The following is a 19,521-nucleotide window of genomic DNA, read 5'->3' as shown; positions in this document are numbered from 1 at the left end:
CTGAGTAACTCATGGAATAAAGAGTAAGTCCCAGTGGAAATCTGAACCTACTTAGATCTAAATGGCAGTCAAAGTACTAACCCAAACTTGCAAGGTGAAGCTAATGCAGGGTGTAGGGTAAAATGTGTAGCCATGAATAAATTTAATTTCTCTTAAAGATTTTATTTACTTATTTGAGAGAGAGACCACGAGAGAGAGAGACACAGGAATTTACCGCTCTTCTCAAAAATCAGAAGACACCAGCCAATTCATACCATGCTTCCTGTCCCGCTGATTCAGCTTCCCTGATACAAATAAGAAAGAAGACGACTAGGCTACCAGTCTGCTGAAAAAGCCAAGTAACTTTTGTACATTTACCTTGTCAAAACCCCGCAGTCTGTGAGCAACGTTGAATTCCTTCCTTTATTTTTTTTTTTTAAAGATTTTTTATTTATTTATTTGAGAGAGAGAGAGAGAGAACACAAGCAGGGGGAGTGGGAGAGGGAGAAGCAGGCTCCCTACTGAGCAGGTAGCTCAACATGGGACTTGATCCCAGGACCCCGGGATCATGACCTGAGCCAAAGGCAGACACTTAACCCACTGAGCCCCCCAGGTGCCCCTCATTGCTCCTTTAGGCTTGCATTTTCCAGCCTGCAGGTCAAAAGCCTTGCAATGAATGCTTCTTCCTGCTTGTTTTATTCAGTACGCAGAGTTGGGTTTTTGTCAAGGGCATTCACGCATTAGGAGTGGTGTGATAGATACTTTCACCACACTGTCTCTGGGCAAGATTGTGGAAGAACTGTCCCATAAAAAAATGATCCAAGAAACTTCTGGTATTATGTTCTATTTATGTGTAAAGCTTGGGCTCTCAACTCAGAGCCGAAGCAGCAAAACCTTGGACAAGTAAAAGGGAAACTTGGCCAAGACAGAGAGGTGACCTGATATTAAATATTAGTAAGAAAGGGAAAAGAGAATTCAACGAGAGAACCAAGTCTCTATCAAATGGAGATGAGGTTACACATGGAACAGGGAGCTGCAGTTTCAGAATTTTTTTTTAAGTGAGAAAACTGCCACAATTAGCCCTGCCTTTCATTATGGAGACAAATCCAACTTCGGCAGGTCGGGGCAGTGAAGTGATCCAAAACATGAGAGGATTGACCTTCCCCATTTTATCCAGTTGGGTATCGGTTCTAGGAAAGTGTGTGTTGTGTGTGTTGTCCTCACAAGACTGGAAACTGAGGCCAGCCTGTGGTTTGCCCCCAGCAAGTGTGGCCCTGACCCTGTCGTCATGTTGGAGGAAAACGTGGGCTGGGAGGGCGACGGCGGAACGTGGCTCGTCTGCGGTGTCTTCACACACCGTCGTTTAACGCAGAACAAGGCAGGCTTTGGGGAATGTGCGTGCTGGGTGCTGGTGGCTCAGAGGTTCCCTCTGGGAAGAGTCTTGGAAGGAGGGAGGGTGGCTCTTTGGACCTAGAAGCCCCTCCCTCCGTCCTGCAGGCCTGGACCCTCGGGCAGCAGGTGCTGGACGCACGTGTAGCAGGAAGCTCCCAGCTGACCACGTGTTAGTGCCCTGTGTGTGTGATTCTCGGGTCCCCAAGGCTTCACCAAACCATCGTAGAAGACATCAGGCATCCCTCGCAAACATAACACGGGTGGAAGAAGCCGGACACAAACACACCCCACGGAGTGTGTCCGCTTGTATGCGGCTCAGGGTCTGCGCAAGCCAGGCTGTGGGCTGGGCATCGGGTGGGAGCTACGCCGTGGGGGCTGGCATGGGGGGCACTCTTCACGGCGTGCTGGTCACGCAGGGCGCTGCTTGGGGACATTCTGGGCAGAACAGCCAGGGTCTGTACACATTTCTGTATATTTTATGCCACAACGAACAGAAGTAACAACAAACTCCCTGTACAGTGGACACCAAAGGAGGCGGCGCCGTCTCACTGAGGCCGGGGGGAGCCTGCCAGAAGCCGCCCTCGGAGGAAGGCCTGACAGGCACACGTCGGCGGGCGGCCGGCGGCCAAGGCGGTGGGGAAGGTGTTGAGGCTCTCGTTTTGGACGGACGAGGGGCCGCACGCCAGAGACAGGGGGGCCGGGTGCAGCGGGGCGCACGGTGTGGCAGGCGAGTGGCCAGAGGATGGTGCCACGGAGTGGCGGTGCCATGGAGTGGCGGGCGCAGAAGCAGCACGAGGCTGTGGCAGGCCTGATCGGAGGGCGAGGAACGGAGGGGGCGCCCCGTCCTGGCTCGAAGGGGAGTAAGACACGGGGCAGCACCCCGCGCTGCCCCGCACACTCGGCCGGTCTTGTCTCCCGTTTTCCTCGAGACCCCCGGCAGACAGGCCCTAAGCCTGCCCCTGCTTGCGGACGGGAAGTGGGAGGCACAGAGACGGTCTGTGACTTGCTCTAGGACACACAGGCCCAGCAGTGGGGGCTGAACATGCATGGTCTGACTCGGAGCCACGCTCTCAACCACTGGGCCACGCTCCTTCCCAGACTCCAGTACTCCAAGTACAAAGAGAGCCATAAAATCGTGAGCAATCGTGAACAAACGTACGCAAACACAAAAAGGCCACGTTAACTCCTTTAGTGTTTCTTGGAGGGCAGGTGGGCTAGGGACAATTTTTTTTTTTTAATCTGGGAATGGCTGTTTCACCATCATTTCTGAAGGGCTGTTTTGTTGGACACAGGACGTTTGGCTGAGTCTTTCTTCCAGCATCTGAATCTGTCACCCCCCGCGTTGGCCTCCGCGGCTTCGGGTGAGAGGCTGCAGCTGTCTTATCGAGGAGTCCAGGGTGAGACAGTCTCTTTTTTTTTTTTTTTAAAGATTTTATTTATTTATGTGACAGAGAGAGACACAGCGAGAGAGGGAACACAAGCAGGGGGAGTGGGAGAGGGAGAAGCAGGCTTCCCGCGGAGCAGGGAGCCCGATGCGGGGCTCGATCCCAGGATCCTGGGATCATGACCTGAGCTGAAGGCAGACGCTTAACGGCTGAGCCACCCAGGCGCCCCGAGACAGTCTCTTTTGCTGCTTTCAGACTGTCCTTGACTTCCACCGGCTCGACCACGACGTGCCCAGGGCAGACTCTCTATGTGGAGCCTACCTGGCATGCGCTGGGCGGGCATCCTGTGCCCTGTCCTTTCTGGCCCTGCGCCCCACCTCCCTCTGGGACTCGGCTGTGTGAGTGTGGTGGCCATGCTCTGTTCCTCAGAGATTTCACTGATCTCTTCTGTTAGCTCACATTCGTTGAACTCCTTTAGTAAATTTTGTATTTCACTTGTAAACTCCAGAATTTCTATTTCATCCTTTTAATTATTTCTCTCTTTACTGATACTCTTCATTATTCTCCTACTTGCCTTGAATTCTCCATTTCTTTGAACGTATTTACAACAGCTGATTCAAGCTGTCCACGTATGCCCGACATCTGGGTTTCCTTAGGGACACTTTCCACCTACTGCTTTCCCCAATACAGCCCACCCTTTACTGCGGCTTTGCACATCTTAAGGCTTTTTGTTGAAAACTGGACATTTGAAATAACAGTATGGCAACTCTGTAAGTAAGATTCCCTCCCTCTTGACTTTGTTGTTTCTGGTTTAGCAACTTTCTTGGGTTAATGCTCTACATGCTGCCTTCTTGGTCATGTGCTCCCTCTGAAGTCTCTGCTCAGCTGGCTGTTTTGGTCAGCTAAGGATTGGACAGATTTCCTCGAATGCGGACGACCAGCAGTGAGTCCTCAGGACCTGGCCTGCTCCAGCCACACACAGCTCCGCAGGTGCACCCACCCTCCTAGAGCTCCAGGAACGCCAGCACTCTTCAAAGCCCTCAATGGGCATCTCATCTCTGACTTCCCTTAACATTGTTGCGGTCAGCCTCGTTTGCCCTAACTGGTATCGCTGCCCCAAGCAGCCGCCATGTTGCGGAACTGCCACTGATGGTTTTTGATACGGTTTTCCCAGGAGCCAGACCGGTCACACAGTGACAGTTCCCAGATGACGGGGCCTCTGGAGGAGCCCTAAAACCTGTCTGCATGCTCTCCTGCTTGGCTGCGGTCACTGCTATCATAGTCCCAAAGCCACTGCATGACTTTTTCGCATTATAATTTCCTTTTTCTTTTACCTAATCTCTACACCCAATGTGGAGCTTGAACTCACAACCCCCAGATCAGGAGTCGCACGTTCTACCGACTGAGCCAGCCAGGTGCCCCCCCATTATGTTTTCTAATAGCTAGTAATAGTGTATGAGACATAGAGAGATTTGTACGTTTAATAACTGGGCTCTTATTAAACACTTAAGTTTTCAGATTACTTTCTTAGTTTTTTTAAGATTTTATTTGAGAAAGCGAGAGCGAGCAAGCAAGCACACAAGTAGGCAGAGCGGCAGGCGGAGGGAGAGGGAGAAGCAGGCTCCCCACTGAGCAGGGAGCCCGACGCGGGGCTCCATCCCAGGACCCCGGGATTATGACCCGAGCCGAAGGCAGCTGCCTAACCAACTGAGCCACCCAGGCGCCCCACTTTCTTAGATTTTACAGGTAGACAATCTCATATTTTGAAAATGACTTCTCCCATACAAAATTGATCTTTTTTTCATATCGTATTGCCCAGGATTTCCAGAATAACATCAAATAAAGGCAGACTTCTGGCTCTTTTCCACGTTTGTGCTCAATTTTTTCTTTCTCAGATAATAACATTGTTGGCTTTTTGTTGCAATAGTATTCTTTTTTATGTCCATCAGTACCTTTCTCTTTAGACTTAATACTAAGAACTGTCAATAGGTGTCTCTTTCTTTAAATGGAAACTTGAGACAAATTAACATTACGGTCTGCCAAACTATAGACCTAACTCATCCAGCAGTTGTTTGTTTACCAGGTGCCAAGAGTAGTGATAAGCCACTGGAAAAAGATTTAAATAACACCCACATAATCTCTGCCCTTGGGAGCTTACAGTGCATCTGGGATGTGATTTTATATAAAGCAAAACCGTGATTATGTTAAGTATATGAATGAAAGCAGCACGGTGCTAAGAGAGCTTGTACAAGGGAGAGTGCTGGTCAGGGACAGCCGAGGAAATGCACTCTGCTGAGAAGCGAAGGGCAGTGAGAGTTAGCCAGGCCAGTGTCAGGGGAAGAGCAGGTGGGCACTGAGGCGGGAAGGAGGGGCGGGGGGAGTTTCTGGAACTGAGAGGAAGTATCATGGATGAGTGGCACTGCAGAAGGATTGGAAGGGTCTCACAGCTTGATACACTCTTGGTTTTTCTTCTAAGAGCATGGAGAGCAGTAAAGAGAGGTGTGTTTTTTTTTTTTTTTAAAGATTTTATTTACTTATTTGACAGAGAGAGACAGAGAGAGAGGGACCACAAGCAGGGGGAGTGGGAGAGAGAGAAGCAGGCTTCCCGTGGAGCAGGGAGCCCGATGCGGGGCTCGATCCCAGGACCCCGGGATCACGACCTGAGCCGAAGGCAGACGCTTTAACGACTGAGCCACCCAGGCGCCCCTAGAGGTGTGTTTTCAAAGATCCCTTTGGTTGTTGCATGGAGAATGCAGGGCGGGGAGGCCCAAGCGCTGGCGCCAGGAGCTGACAGAGGGGAAGGGCAGTGGCTTGGACTCGGGAGGACAGCCAAGCGGATGTATTCCGGGGTGGGACTAAGGGACCTGGTACCTGCACACGGAGAGAGGCACAGGGAGGCAGAGGTACCGTCTAGGTGTCCATCCCCAACCCCTCGGCTGACGCGGACAGACACACCGTGAGGCCTTACAAGGAGGCACTGGGTTGACGGGTCTCAGCCCCGCGGCAGTCTGTACTGCAGATAGAAACTGGGAGACCACGTGTGTCACTGGCATCAAGCAGAACGCAGAGTAAATATTAACACAGGGACCGGAACTAACACCCGTGTTCATCCACATTCACAGTCTGGTTGAAGATGGTAAAGGAGCCAGAAGGGCCGGGTTTGCAGTGGCCGTGGGCATCGGCAGGGCCCGGCCTAGTGCTTTCCCACCTGGTCCAGCCAGCCTTTCTCTGGGTCATCACTTCTCAGAACTCTACGTACAAAAGACCCTCAAAGACTATTTTTTTCTACTTGTGATTGTCTGTCATAAGAGCTGTTTTCACGACTCCAAGTCTAAAGCAGGCAGAGGAGAGTCAAATTAAGATGGGAACAAGAGAGGGGCACCTGGCTGGCCCAGTTGGTAGAGCATCTGACTCTTGATCTCAGGGTTGTAGATTTGAGCCCCACCTTGGGCATGAAGACTAAAAAGATGGGCACAAGAGGACTAGGATCAATGATCTCATGTTCTTTTGGAAATGAAAGAATTCACACACAGCACGGATAAATAATGTACTGTATCTCCTTTTCAAATCATTTGATCCCACACTAAAAACTTCATTTCAAAAGACAAAGGAAAAACAAATCACAAGTTAGCGAACATAAAAGTTTATTGAATAAATACATGCATTGTCATGTAAAATTAGTTGATCAAAAAGGACATTCTATCATAGTAATTTAAAAAAACCCTCTGTTTTCCATTTGCAGTGGGTGACGACCAGAGTTTATACACGCTGGTCTACACTGAGCTTAGGTTCTTGGAGAAGGGCTGACCTCCTGATGAAGCATATCTGCAAAATGAATTCTCCTAGTATAGAATATAAAGTGAATACAGCTATGATCTGAAACTTGAAAACAATGCCGCCAAACTTCCATACTTTAAGGCACAGGATAGGCAACCACATGTATAAACTAACAGAATTCAATTTCCTCCCATTGGTTTGGCTTAATATAGAAAAGTTAACGTTCCCTTTTCCTGGATGAACCTATTATTGAACCAGTGATGAACATTTTGAGAATTCAAGTGTTCTCCATCACCAGGATCCTGGAGTCTGGCCTCGACAGTAATTCTCAACCCTCCCCACAGGGTAAAAGAGCTTCTCGTTGAATGCTCTTCTTGCCACAAAAGACAGGATCACATCGGGAAACGTTTTATGTCTTTAGAATTGTCCCTTTCCTTCTTTCTTTCCTCTTAAGCAGAATGAAGCCCGCTGCCAGAGGCCTCAGAACCTGCAGATGGGTCTGTCTCCAGGCTCCCCAGTCCCTGTATCACAAGGCACGTGTCATGCTGCTAACTGGCTTTCTACCTTTCATTGTATTTATTTTGCCTCATTACTTAAATAAAGCATTCCACAAAGTAAATATGTACCTACTGGTGAGCACATGATTGCAAAACCCAAATGTTTAGGATGTTGGTAAAAAATTATTGGTATGATGCATTTCAGTGAGTGGTTCTCTTTTTATAGATTATGCCAGAAGCCCTTCAACAGACTGAATTAAAAAAACAAATCTTTAATAAATCTAATACCATGGGCAGGCAACTAGATTTAATAAGTAGTTACCTGCCTTTATCATGCTACTAAATACCACAGTTAAATTTTTTGTGTGCATATGTTTATGTGTGCATCAATATATTAATAAACTTCCTCCTGTACATTGGACATGGTTTATAGTGAAGTTCCATTAACTAGGAAACAGTGAGATTATACTGTCTTTATGGTTACATGAAATGTGTTGTGAACTACAGACTCCATTATAAACAAACCCACGGTTCCAAGTGTAAATGAAAACAAACATGAAATCTGCTGGAAGGCAGACGTGCGCAGGAATAACAATCAGCGTCCACCACAGGCACTTTGGTATTTTGGTCACACGAGCAGTCCGTGAGTCCACGAGACGACTTATGGTACGATCTCCAGAGTCAGTCGCAAAGCTCTATTCCCCCAGCATCTGCATACGTGATACAGAATGTTCTCACGGCTGAGAAGTTGTCCGCGTCACACGCTTCTCAGACACATGCGCAGCCGACACTGATGCAGAGCCTCATCCCCTCAGAGGCCTGGGCCTCGAGGACCTAAAACATGCTGCAATAATCCAAGAAGAAAACAAGTATTCCAAAATAAAAACGGTATCACCATATCCCAGTACTGAGGTCAGTCACGGCGTAAAGTGAAGAGACTCAGGAAATGGTTATTTAAAGTCAACAGCCGCCGTGCTGGAACCCCCCGGCCTCGCGCACAGGGTCCGACGGATGATGTCGCACCGACGGATGAATGAACGAGCCGCTGGTTTTTAAAACAACCTCCTACCTACTTACCAGATCTACCCCACAAACCTTATGGTGACCGTGTAAGCCTGTCTTCACAGGCTGGGAAAACACTGAAAATTAACAAAGCTCATGACCGATAGTTTCACAATAGCCTAAGTGCTAACACTGGAAATTTGTATTAAATTTTAGGAAGTATAACTGTGTATCTGTGTACTACTTCATGAGTAAGTTATATCAAGCAATTAAAAATAAACTTAAGACATTTCATTTTACATAAGAAAGTTCAAATTAGTGCATCATGATTTATGAATCATGACAAGGCTCTTAGTATTTTGTATTACTCAGTTACACACTTTTTCTTATAAGCACTTCAACTAACTCTCAATAATACATCTTTATATTTATGAAACTGGTAATATTTTGAATACTTCCGTCATTCATGATGGGCAGAAGAATACTAATATTTAAACTTTCAGCCTTTTTTAAAAAAAGAAACACCATAAAATTGGTCACTGAGAACTTTACCCTGCAAAGACAAAATGATTATCTGTCGTAAGAATTTAATACATTTTAGAAGAAAAAAATATATTTCCTTAATCCATTTTCTTCAGAATTCAAACCAGCATGTAGAGATTATAAAAAATAGTCTATTTACATGGCATAGTGTACCTCAGTGTGTACAAAACAAGGCAACAGTAAAGCATATACACACATCTGCTTCCTACTGGATGTAACTGACACACACCTTTACGTGACGCAGTAATTAACTGCTACCTTACCACACGCTATAATAACTGGTGAAATGCTACAGAAGATCAAACATACAAAATCTAATGATAACATTGGCCAAATATGCCTAAAACGTCAACATGGCTTATAAAACTATGAAGATTTATATAACTAAATACACTGGAATTACAGAAACAGTGTTGGTACACGTGCGGGATGGTGTGCTCTGAGCACACAGTGTGAGTGGGGACACGGGGCGGGCTCCTCGCGCCCGGCATGGACTACGTCACCACGTGTGGTCTTGTGCCATCTTCTGTGAGGTCGTACCTAGGGGTGCACAGGGAGAGGGGGACAGACGTGAGGTCAGCTGGGGAGAGTGTCGTGAAGTAAACACACGGGACTCGTCTGTGGTGGGACACTCACCACTGGGTCCAACCCTTGGCTAGTTCTTCAGACGCCAGACCAACCAACACCTGTTGGTGGAACAACATTTGTTACAGTGGGTGGAGCAGCCCCTGCTCACGCCCCCAGTCCTCCCAGCCTTTCCAACCTCTTCCTGCCTCAGGACGGAACCCCCTCTCTGTTATCTTGAGGCTCTGTCAGTGTTTTGGGCCCTGATGACCCCCCATGAATGATACAGTGGATCACATCCAAGAGTCCACCCTGTATCCAGCAGTCTCAAAACTGAGTTTTTAAGAAGAATCGGTGCAGGTAATTTACAGGGATATTGGCTCAAGTGCCATTCACGGCAGCACAGATGGGACGGATCACCGGTAACTGGATCCATAACTGAAAACTCCTCTTCCCCAACTTGGCCTCTTGTACATTTAATATTAAAGAATATATAATCTTATGCAAGAGTTACATGTGAGTTTAGACAAAGACTAGAATAAATTCAGAGAAATAAAGCCACTAATTTGTTAGATGAGTAATATGCCAACAATATGAATATGTAAAAACAATGAAAACTTAAAAATAATCTTCAAAAGGTACTCAGGTTTTAGACAACATGGTCTTTCATAGTCCACTATTTTATAAATAAGCATAATTACAGAGGAAGTTCACCCCTCTCCACTTATTTAAGTATGGTCTAAAAAAAAAAATGCACTTTGGGTAAGTGTTTAATGTTTATAAAATATAGGAACTGACCAAGGACATTTTTCAAACTTACTTTGCCAAGAAGCCCTTTATCTTTGGACAGGAAGCCGCCACTGTTCTTCACGGCTACATCCAACGTTCTCCTCTGTACCTCTGGTAATGAAACACTGAAATCAAAGCTGACATGGAAAAAAGAGGACCTTCCTTAAATTTCCCCATAATTTTATTGTATTTTATTATAACTAAAAAATGACATTTCTGCTTATGAGACAGTTCCAAATGTTACGTTGATTTTTTATTACACAGTTGAGTTCTGTTCAGTTTTTGGATCTGGCATTTCATGAAGACTCAAAAACATTTTTTTCCCATTATTTTCCAAACATACGTGGTGACTCTTGCACCCTAAATATGGGAAAGGCCCTCTTGCGTGTGGCTCCCTCACGCGTGGGGAGGGCTGTTGTATTTAGTTATAAGGATGGGGGACTGTATGTTTGTAGGACACAGCAGAGGGTCCAGACCAGTTCACTCATCCAGGCCTAAAGACTACAGAACGCTAAATAAAACGCCTGGGTGAACGAACTAAGTGACACAGCCTCACGGAAGTGAACAGATCTGCAGTGCACTTTTTAATGGCTGAAGTCAGACGCCACAAACCAAAATGCCTCCAGGGCACCAAGTGGTGTCCTGGCCGGTGTCCGGCCATTGTGAGGCAGGGTCTCTGGTAAACCAGAGGACAGAGAGCCTGAGGCCCTGCAGGGACGTGGCTGGAATGCGGCCAGCCTTTCCATGGAGCTGGAGCAGCTAGAAACCCAGACTTGCAGGTGGGGTCTCTGAATCCTTAAATGCTGGGGGCTGAGTGAGAACACTGTCAAAACACACCCACACCAGGATCTGGTGCACACCCGTCAGCTTATGACCTTGGTTTAGATAGAGTTGTTGGCATGAAGTTATGATAAAACGACCAGTCCCTTTAAAGATAAATGTAAACACAAGTGACAGACACCATCTGACTTAATATTATTTCCCAAAATGCTGGTGGATTTTTAGCTACAGAGACTATAATGTAAGGTACCCAGTTTGCACAGACTGAGGCTTCTTTAAATGTGGCCTGAGGCCCCCGGAGGCCCCCGAGACCCTCTCTAGAGATGAGCACATCAGACTGACAGCAGAAGCAGTAGGACCTTTATTTAGACAAACCATTAGAGAGATCTGCAAAAATGTTAAACAATAATGCATTTTTATATTTTTTATTGTTTTGGAAACTAGTTTTTCAGAAGAATATTTTAAGATGTTATAGGTTTATTACTGTTATTTAAAATAAAATGTAAAATTGAGCACTGGGTGTTGTATGTAAGTGATGAACCACTGAATTCTACTCCTGAAACCAATATTACATTGTATGTTCACTAACTAGAATTTAAATAAAAATCTGAAGAAAAAATTTTAAATTCTCAGTTTTTACTTATAACTCAGAAAAATCAATAGATACAACCCCATAAAATAAAGTTCTTTAAGGTCCTCATTCATGAGTCTCTCTTCCACAATGTTCACAATTTGGACTTACTATGTTTAGCGCTTCTAGATGAAGTTCAAAGTATTTATTTATTTATGCTGACAAGTCTGTGGGTGCTAATCTGGAGTTTTTCACTGATACTTCCCAACAGTGCTGGTTTGAATGTGTTAGTCATTCAAGAGTATTGATCGAGCCTTCCTTATTTGAGGATTCAATAGTCTGCCCCCCCACCCCCCCGCCCCACTGGAGTAAACACCATACCTCTGGTCAAACACGGGGTTCAGTGTTTTCTTTGACACGTGTGTTTTTCTCCTTCCTGATCTCCTCTTGTCTGGTAACAAATACATGCGGACATAGGGGTCAGAGCCATCTTCAGAGAAGGCAATGAGATTTCTTATGACACAAACCAGAGAACACTAGATATTAGAATCTAGGAAAATGACAGCGTCACGTTCAAATTCACTGTTCTAATTTCCCATTTATCTAAACCACTGAGAAGCACAAAGGAGCAAAGTGTGCTTCTGTCTTTGCCCTGTGCTCACTTGTTGGCGGAGGCGACTTCTGCCTCCATTTCTTGAGCCCAGTATTTGGGGGACATTTTGATACCTTGCTCTGCTTTGAAAATGGAAACTGCTGGTTTATATTTCCACAGTACTTTACTGTCTGTCTTCTCCCAGTGAGGGAGTATGGTTGGCCTTACAGCCAAGGGAAGCAGCCTTCCGGGAGGCCCCAGCGAGGCCACACACCCTCCTCCGTGCCGGCTCAGGCTGCTCACTCCACTCTCTGTCCTTCGCTCTCCCGAACCTTTCACCTCCTTTGTGCAGCCCACGCTGCACTTCTCCTAGGACAACTGGTCTGAGCCAAACACAGTCGAGCATTTAATTACATGCAACCACTTCAAATTACGCACTTATTGATCAACCTGAAAATCTACTTAGGGGATTATCTGGTGAGAGTCCTCTATGACAGTAATTACCTCACAGCAAGAATACATAAGGTGCTCAATAAACAGGTACAAAACTGAACCCTACATTTATATAGTATTTCTAAATGTCACTAATTCTAACTTCCTATGTTTCTAACAGTCTTTTATAAGATCCAAATATTTATGTCATGCATTTTATATAACTTCTACCTAAAAGGGAAATAATTAGTTGGCTGCATACTATCATCACTAATCTAATACAAATTAAAGCAACACTGTCATCTCATGTTACACTTACTAAATTAGTACACTGCACAATAAACTGTTCTCGATTGGGGGGGTAGGGTGGGAAAGGCACACCTGTACCCCTGGGTGCCAATGTCAACTGGTATGCTCCAGAAATAGCTTGAAAGACTATTGGCAATACCTATCATGACCCCATAAACTTTTTTGGATCCTCTGAATTGATACAAACTTACTCCTGGAAATTTAATCCCAAAGAGACACTTCAAGAAAAAAGAAAGATATGTTCGTTACTATGTTACACGTGGGCAATCTAAACATCCAGGATGGCAGCTGAAGAGTGTATTACAAAGCAACCAGAATGGTTATGAATAGAAGATACTTATGAAACAATGTCGAGAACAAAGCAAGAATACACCACTGAATACTAGGATTACAGTACAACCTCATGACTTTGTTCTTTAAAGATGAAATAAATTCATCTATTTGGTGAGGCTAGAATTCAGTATTTTGTTCCCCATGTAATGGCTACCCTGGGGCCCCAGGGTGCCCAGCTCACCTGCAGGAGTGTACCACCACCACGAGCTTGTTTCTCTGTGAGCTGTGCCGGATGGTCAGCTGGATCTGCCCCAGGGGCGACTGCCCCAGGGTTGTCCCACTGGGGAAGCAAAGCAGAAAGTTACGGCTCTCCTCAGAACTGAAGGCCTGTGCGTCACTGGCACAAGAAGGAACCAAATTACCCATGGACTTGAACAAAATTTGAACTTCGGACTCTTAATCAACCAGCTGAACCCACATTTCAAATGAGGCTCCAACATAACTTAGTCATTCAGAACTGATGAGACTCGGAGGTCTCCTAATTACAAACATCAATTCCGTCACTACCCAAACCTACGTATGCTTTCTCAAAGTCCCACACGTTGCTTGCTCTGATTTTTACTGGCAGCCTCTCTGACAAAACACTACCCCTCGCTTTCTCTCTCTCGGGGTTGAAGCACAGACTCCCAAGGCCACCAACAGCTTCCCCAGTGCAACGTCCCCCAAGATCATCCCAGCTACTCCCCACATTTGGCTCCTGATAAAAAGTACTTTCTTATTTAAAATTGCAGGAAGGGACTGGCTTCTTTTTTCCATAACAGTGGACGTGAGAAGGTACGAAGGAAAAAAGCGTGCTGAGTGTGGGTCACAGACCTGCATGCTTCCTCTACCCCCAGGAGCACTCATTTCATCTCTGCCTCCACTTCCGATTCCTCAACACACCTCTGAGAACAACAGACAGGAAGAATGGGCTTCAAAGGGCAAGTTTACTCCTTCCGCTGGGAGGAAAAGGCTAACATCTGAAGCTTGTGATAACTGTAAGCTGTTTTCCTCCTTCTCTCAAGAACCCTGGGGCACATCTTGAATCTGAACACTAGACAACAACGGCCAGTGGTCGTAACGCTGAGCACACAGGACCTGTACTTAGAGCCCAGACACAATTGCTGTGCTGAGAGCACACATCAGATCTAGATCCTGCCTTCCTGGTCTGAGGACAGCCACACCACAGCTTCAGACCCTTTCCTATTCATGGAACCTGTTACCCCACTGCTTCCTGATCCTCAAATGAGCCAAATATTAGGTCCTAGAAAACGGCAGGTTTATTTTCAAAGTCAAAGACTCAGTGAGCAAAAGGCCAAAGCCACGTGAAGTTCTTTTAGCTAACTTAAGATGATGTTCCCTCCCTACAGCATGAAAGGTGCGTGCTCTGGTTTGACAAGAACAAAGGGGATGGGACGTCTAGTTACTTCTCTAGCTGCCGCAGTCTCTGCCGAAGCTCCTGGGTGGCGATGGGCAGTGATACGTCTGAGGCTATGCTTGGGGTGGGCTCCTTGACGGAGACATGGCTGGGTGAGCAGGTGGCACTGGCCTGAAGGCTGGAGGAGCTTCTGCCCAGGTCTCGTGGCCCCTGGGGGCTGGCCTCCACAGGCTGGGCTCTCTCTTCCACGCCAGGCTTATCGCCACTCCCAATGACTGGCGTGCATGGGGCTGTGTTGCTGTCACTGGAGCCTGGAGATGCAGACATCTGAGATCTCACTGATATTTTCCTCCCCTCCTTAGAAACAGAGGGTCGCTTTACTTGAGCTGAGTGTTGGTGGTCTGGAGACCTTTCTTGCTTTTCGAGTTGGAGTACCTAGGGGTGGAAATAAACATGAAGTTAAGATCAAGGACGCTAGAATAGCCTGCTACCCGAATGGCTTCAGATTTATTCATTTGCAAATGCTTCTTTAAAAGTTGGCACAAAACATTATAAACAGTCTAGTGTATGTCCAGCTACTCTATTATTAAAATAACGCCATATTACAGTCAGTTTAGAAAAAGCAAAGTCTAATGAATCAAAGTATCACTTCCATGATGTGAACGTCACATCTGTGTGCTCTCTTCAGCCTCCTCCATTTGCACGCATTCCTGCACGGTTGTGGGGTGCAGTCACTGCTGGGTGAGCCTGAGCCGAGTGCCCCCGAGCACGGACGAGAGGCGAGGACACCCTCTCCGGGGGGCCACCACACAGAGCAGCCTCCATGCGGGAGCAGGCCTCGCGCTCCCCAGCCTGTGTGAGCACGCGGACCCTTTGCTTTGCTGGCTTTCATCTGTAGTGTCCGGGTATGCAATACTCCACTGAGCAGAGCCTGCACTCACAAACCCTGCACCCTGGGGTTACTGTATCAGCGTCACCTTTTCCCGCTTTTATAAAATAAAGCTGCAGAAAACATCTTCATGTTCGTGGTCTGTCTGCATTGTGTCTTCCTCCTGAAAGTCAGATTTGCAGAGAAAGGGTTCTTGGTTCAAGGGGCCCTATCGCTTATGGCCTGGAGACACTGCAGGCCTTTCTGGAGAAACTGTGCCGATTCCCAGAATTGGGACCAAGTGCAAAGAGACCATGTACACTGCACCCTCCACTAAGTCTGCTTTAATTTTTTAAAAAGTGGGTTCTTTTTAATTTGCATTTTAAAAGTCAGTGAGTTTTAGCATTTTTCATGTTTGCCAACTTTATTTTGAACATTCCTTAGACACTCACAAGAATCATTGTCTATTTTAGACAAAAAAATTTTTGTTTCTAATTTCTACCACCTTGTAGAATTTTATTAAATTTTCTCTCCTGAATGACCTTTGAAAATTTAACTTGGCCTGCTCAAGCAATCTGGAAATACCAGCTTGGGCAGAGGTCTGGGTCCAGGCCTCAATCAGCTCTCCCTTAGGCACCCGGAAACCGTCAGCAGTGGTTTCCTCGCTCCCCAGGTGAGTGCCCGGTGCCCTCTGCCACACTCTGGGGCAGGGCCCGCGAGCGTTGGCAGTGCTGCCTGTCTCCCCGTCCACTCCTGCACGTGCAGCAGACTACAGTACCCTGAGGGCGATCTTCATCTTCAGAGTGCTGTTGGGACCTGAATTACTGAGCTGGAATCGCTGGTTCATGGTCATGTCATCGCTGGTGAGCAGCTGACTGAGAGGGATCTTCAGATGCCCCAGAGAACACTGATGCTGTTCATCTTTGACCTGAGGGACACACGACAGAACACACTTAGCTCTGAAGGTAAAGACAGAAAGCAGGGGCACCTGGGTGGCTCAGATGGTTAAGCGTCTGCCTTCGGCTCAGGTCATGATCCCAGGGTCCTGGGATCGAGCCCCACGTCAGGCTCCTGGCTCAGCGGGGAGCCTGCTTCTCCCTCTCCCTCTGTCTCTCCCCCTGCTCATGCCCTCTCTCTCTCTGTGTGTGTGTGTCTCAAATGAATAAATAAAATCTTAAAAAAAAAAAAAAAAGACAGAAAGCATTTAAATGTCCAAAATCCAGTCTTTAAAAAAAAGCACTTCCGCCATCTCTGGGTAGGGTTCTCATAAATGACTGACACAATGGACACCCTCAGAACTGTGATGAGTGAGGTTACGGTGTGTTCAAGCCCCATGTGCCTGTTAATTCCTCACCACACAGTTATAATGAGCACAAAAGGAACACTGTGTTTTAGGAATCCATTAGAACCCTGAGTTGAGAGGCAGCAGTCTACACAGATCTGAAGATTAGGAAGACACATCTTAAATTCTGTGAAAATGGTGACAATACACATTCATGGTGATGCGTCTATCAAGTTTCTACTGGTGATACTTGTTTATGGAGAAAAACATTTCTAAGTGCCTTTTATCTTTTAAAAAGATTTCATTTATTTATTTGACAGAGAGCACAAGCAGGGGGAGCAGCTGAGGGAGAGGGAGAAGCAGGCTCTCTGCTGAGCAAGGAGCCAGCTGTGGGGCTCCATCCCAGGACCTGAGATCATGACCTGAGCTGAAGGCAAGACACTTAACCAACTGAGCCACCCAGGAGTCCCTTAAATAAATAAAATCTTAAAAAAATAATAAAATTGAAGATCTTGTAATTATTTGAAAAATAGTGTGATTTATGAAGAAAAAATTAGCTAGAGAAATACAAAATACAACAATTAGCTAAACATATATATTCCATATAAAACAGAATGTAGAAATATAAAACAGCAAACACAGGATAATGGACCAGGCTGGGCATGACCGATAGTCAAGGAGCTAACCCTAACCCCACTGCAGGACATGCCCTCTCAGACCTCACGATCTCAAGAGGCTGGGGAACGAAGTCAGAGTTGTACAAGCCAAACAGAAAATGAAAGCCCTTAAAATTCTCAAAGACTGAATGCTGGGAAATAGGACATAACCAAAAAAAGGGGGGGGGGGGAATTAGGATTGTTTAGACTGGCATGTTTAGTATGCCGGCAACGGGAATGAGCACACAAGCTGTGTGATCCACTTGGCGCTTTCCTTGAAGCTAAGCTAATGTGACAGGAGGGCAGAATATATGACCACTGAGAGTAACAAGCGTACATTCAAGAAGCTCGGATTCCTCCCAAGTATATAATTTATATATATTATATATGTTCAAACATGCAGAGGACTTCTACTTCTGGCCACGATGAGTAGCCAGACCTAAATTTATCACCCATGTTAGCTTAAGAACCAGACAAAACGTTTGGGATGATGGGTTCTAGGCTGGACAACGTGAGACACTGGACACAGGAGTGCCCTGAGAGCATGGAAACCAAGTGAGATGAGCCTGACAACTATTTCCTGCCTAGATGGTGTCCAGGCCATGGTTCTGGCATGAGGACCCCAGCGAGATGTGAGTGGTTGCCCTGAGTGAAGAAGGGTGAAGAAATCAGGGAGCAGGAGGTTCCAGAGAGAGCTGGAGGCCTCTGAAGACCCCTCATCTTCAGCCAATCAGCACACGAGGGAGCAAACTACCTGAGGCCAGGAAAGATGCCCCAGGAGGAGCAGGGGACAATTCCCAGAGCACAAAGGGCTGCGGACAGTATCCATTCCAAACAGGGATGAGAAATCTCATAACATTAGGGCTCAGATTAGCAAGGCCACAGGATCCCAAGATTAAAGGCTGTCGGGCCTGCCTAACAAAACTTAAATCAAACCTTGAAAGGCTCAGTGTCCAAGTGACTTACTTGCAAATGAGAACAAAGCTCCAAAATATTTGAAGGAATACAAAAACCCAGCACTCAATAATGTAAAATTCACAATGAAAAATGACCAGGCAACCAAAGCAGCAGGAATATATGACCCAAAATGAGGGAAAGTAATTCGTAGAAGTAGATCCAGCAATTATACAGATGACAGAATGAGTAACAAGGCACCAAAAACTCTCACACACTAAACACGAGAAGGTACAGGAAAGACACGGAAGAGAAAAAGATCCAAATGTTTACTTCTAAGATGAAAAATATGTCTGAGATGAAAAACACACAGGATGGGATTGACAACAGAAGAGACACTTGAGGCAGGGAAAAATTTGAGGAAGTACTGGCCAAAAATTTTCTAAACTTTAACAACAGCAGACTTTTCATCAGAAACAATGCAAGACAGTCCTTTAAGAAAATAAAACTGATAAACCTTTTGCCACACTGATCAGGGGAAATAGAGGGAACAGGAAAATTACCAATATCAGGAACAAGAAAGGGGACATCTTCCTGGGACATTAAAGGGATATTCTGAATAATGTTGTGCCAAGAAATTCAACAATTTAGATGAAATGGATGAATTCCTTGAAAGGCATAAATAAAAAAAATCATCAAGAAAAAATAGATAACCTAGACAGATCTATATTATTGGAAATTATTTTGTATTTAAATGCCTTCTTATAAAACTACAGGCCAAGATGGCTTCACTGGTGGAATTCTCCAAGCACGTGAGGAAAAAAACCCAATTCTACATAAACTCTTCTAGAAAAATACCCAGGAGAGAACACTGACCAAATCGTTCTATGAAGACAGCATTACCCTGATACAAAAACTAGCATTATAGGAAAACAAATTTATAGATAGTATCCTTCATGACTAAGATACAAAAATTCGTCACAAAATTTTAGCAAGTTAAATTGAATACATAAAAAAGGATACCTCATCATGACCAAGTGGAGTTTATCCCCAAATAAAGGTTTGCAAGGTTTAACATTTGAAAATCAACAATATATTTTACCGTATTTACAAACATAAAAAAAAAAAAGCTGTATGATCATCTCAATAGCTTTAGAAAAGCCTTTGAGAAAATTCAACATACATTCATGAAAAAAACACTGAGCAAACTAGTTAGTAGCTGGAGTAGAAGAAAACTTCTGAAAACAACAGACTTAATGGTGAAATCCTGAGGCTCTCCCCTTAAGATTGGGAAGGAGGCGAAGATGTCTACTCACTCCAGAGGTGGGAGGGCCACGGCAGGGCAACAAGGCAAGAAAAGGAAGTGAAAGGTACCCAGACTGGAAACACAGAAGTAGAAGTGACATCATTAGCAGAAAACGTGACTGCCATATAGAAGGCAATCCTAAAGTATCCATAAAAAGCTGAGAATAACCAAGTACAATATCAATATACAAAAGTCAGCTGCATTTCTAGATAC

At 45.6% G+C, this 19,521-nt stretch overlaps 1 protein-coding gene across 3 annotated transcripts in view; it reads right to left on the bottom strand.

Annotated features, from left to right (window-relative positions):
• Positions 1-6,383: 6,383 nt before the first annotated feature.
• The window catches only part of ESYT2 (extended synaptotagmin 2), an 82,515-nt gene continuing 69,377 nt past the window's right edge, over positions 6,384-19,521 (bottom strand). For all 3 annotated transcript variants that reach the window (XM_031025221.2, XM_081799738.1, XM_081799739.1), the window contains 7 exons: positions 15,949-16,098; positions 14,352-14,737; positions 13,127-13,225; positions 11,661-11,792; positions 9,960-10,065; positions 9,212-9,261; positions 6,384-9,115 (listed from right to left, as the gene is read on the bottom strand). In XM_031025221.2, coding sequence (XP_030881081.2) covers positions 9,070-9,115; positions 9,212-9,261; positions 9,960-10,065; positions 11,661-11,792; positions 13,127-13,225; positions 14,352-14,737; positions 15,949-16,098 — 969 coding nt within the window. In that variant the 3' untranslated portion in view covers positions 6,384-9,069. The remainder of the gene's footprint in view (positions 9,116-9,211; positions 9,262-9,959; positions 10,066-11,660; positions 11,793-13,126; positions 13,226-14,351; positions 14,738-15,948; positions 16,099-19,521) is intronic.

The sequence above is a fragment of the Leptonychotes weddellii genome, chromosome 12 (genome assembly GCF_054177405.1).
Source record: "Leptonychotes weddellii isolate Sample4059 chromosome 12, ASM5417740v2, whole genome shotgun sequence".
NCBI lineage: Eukaryota > Metazoa > Chordata > Mammalia > Carnivora > Phocidae > Leptonychotes > Leptonychotes weddellii.
This window is presented reverse-complemented; position numbering and strand designations above follow the sequence as displayed.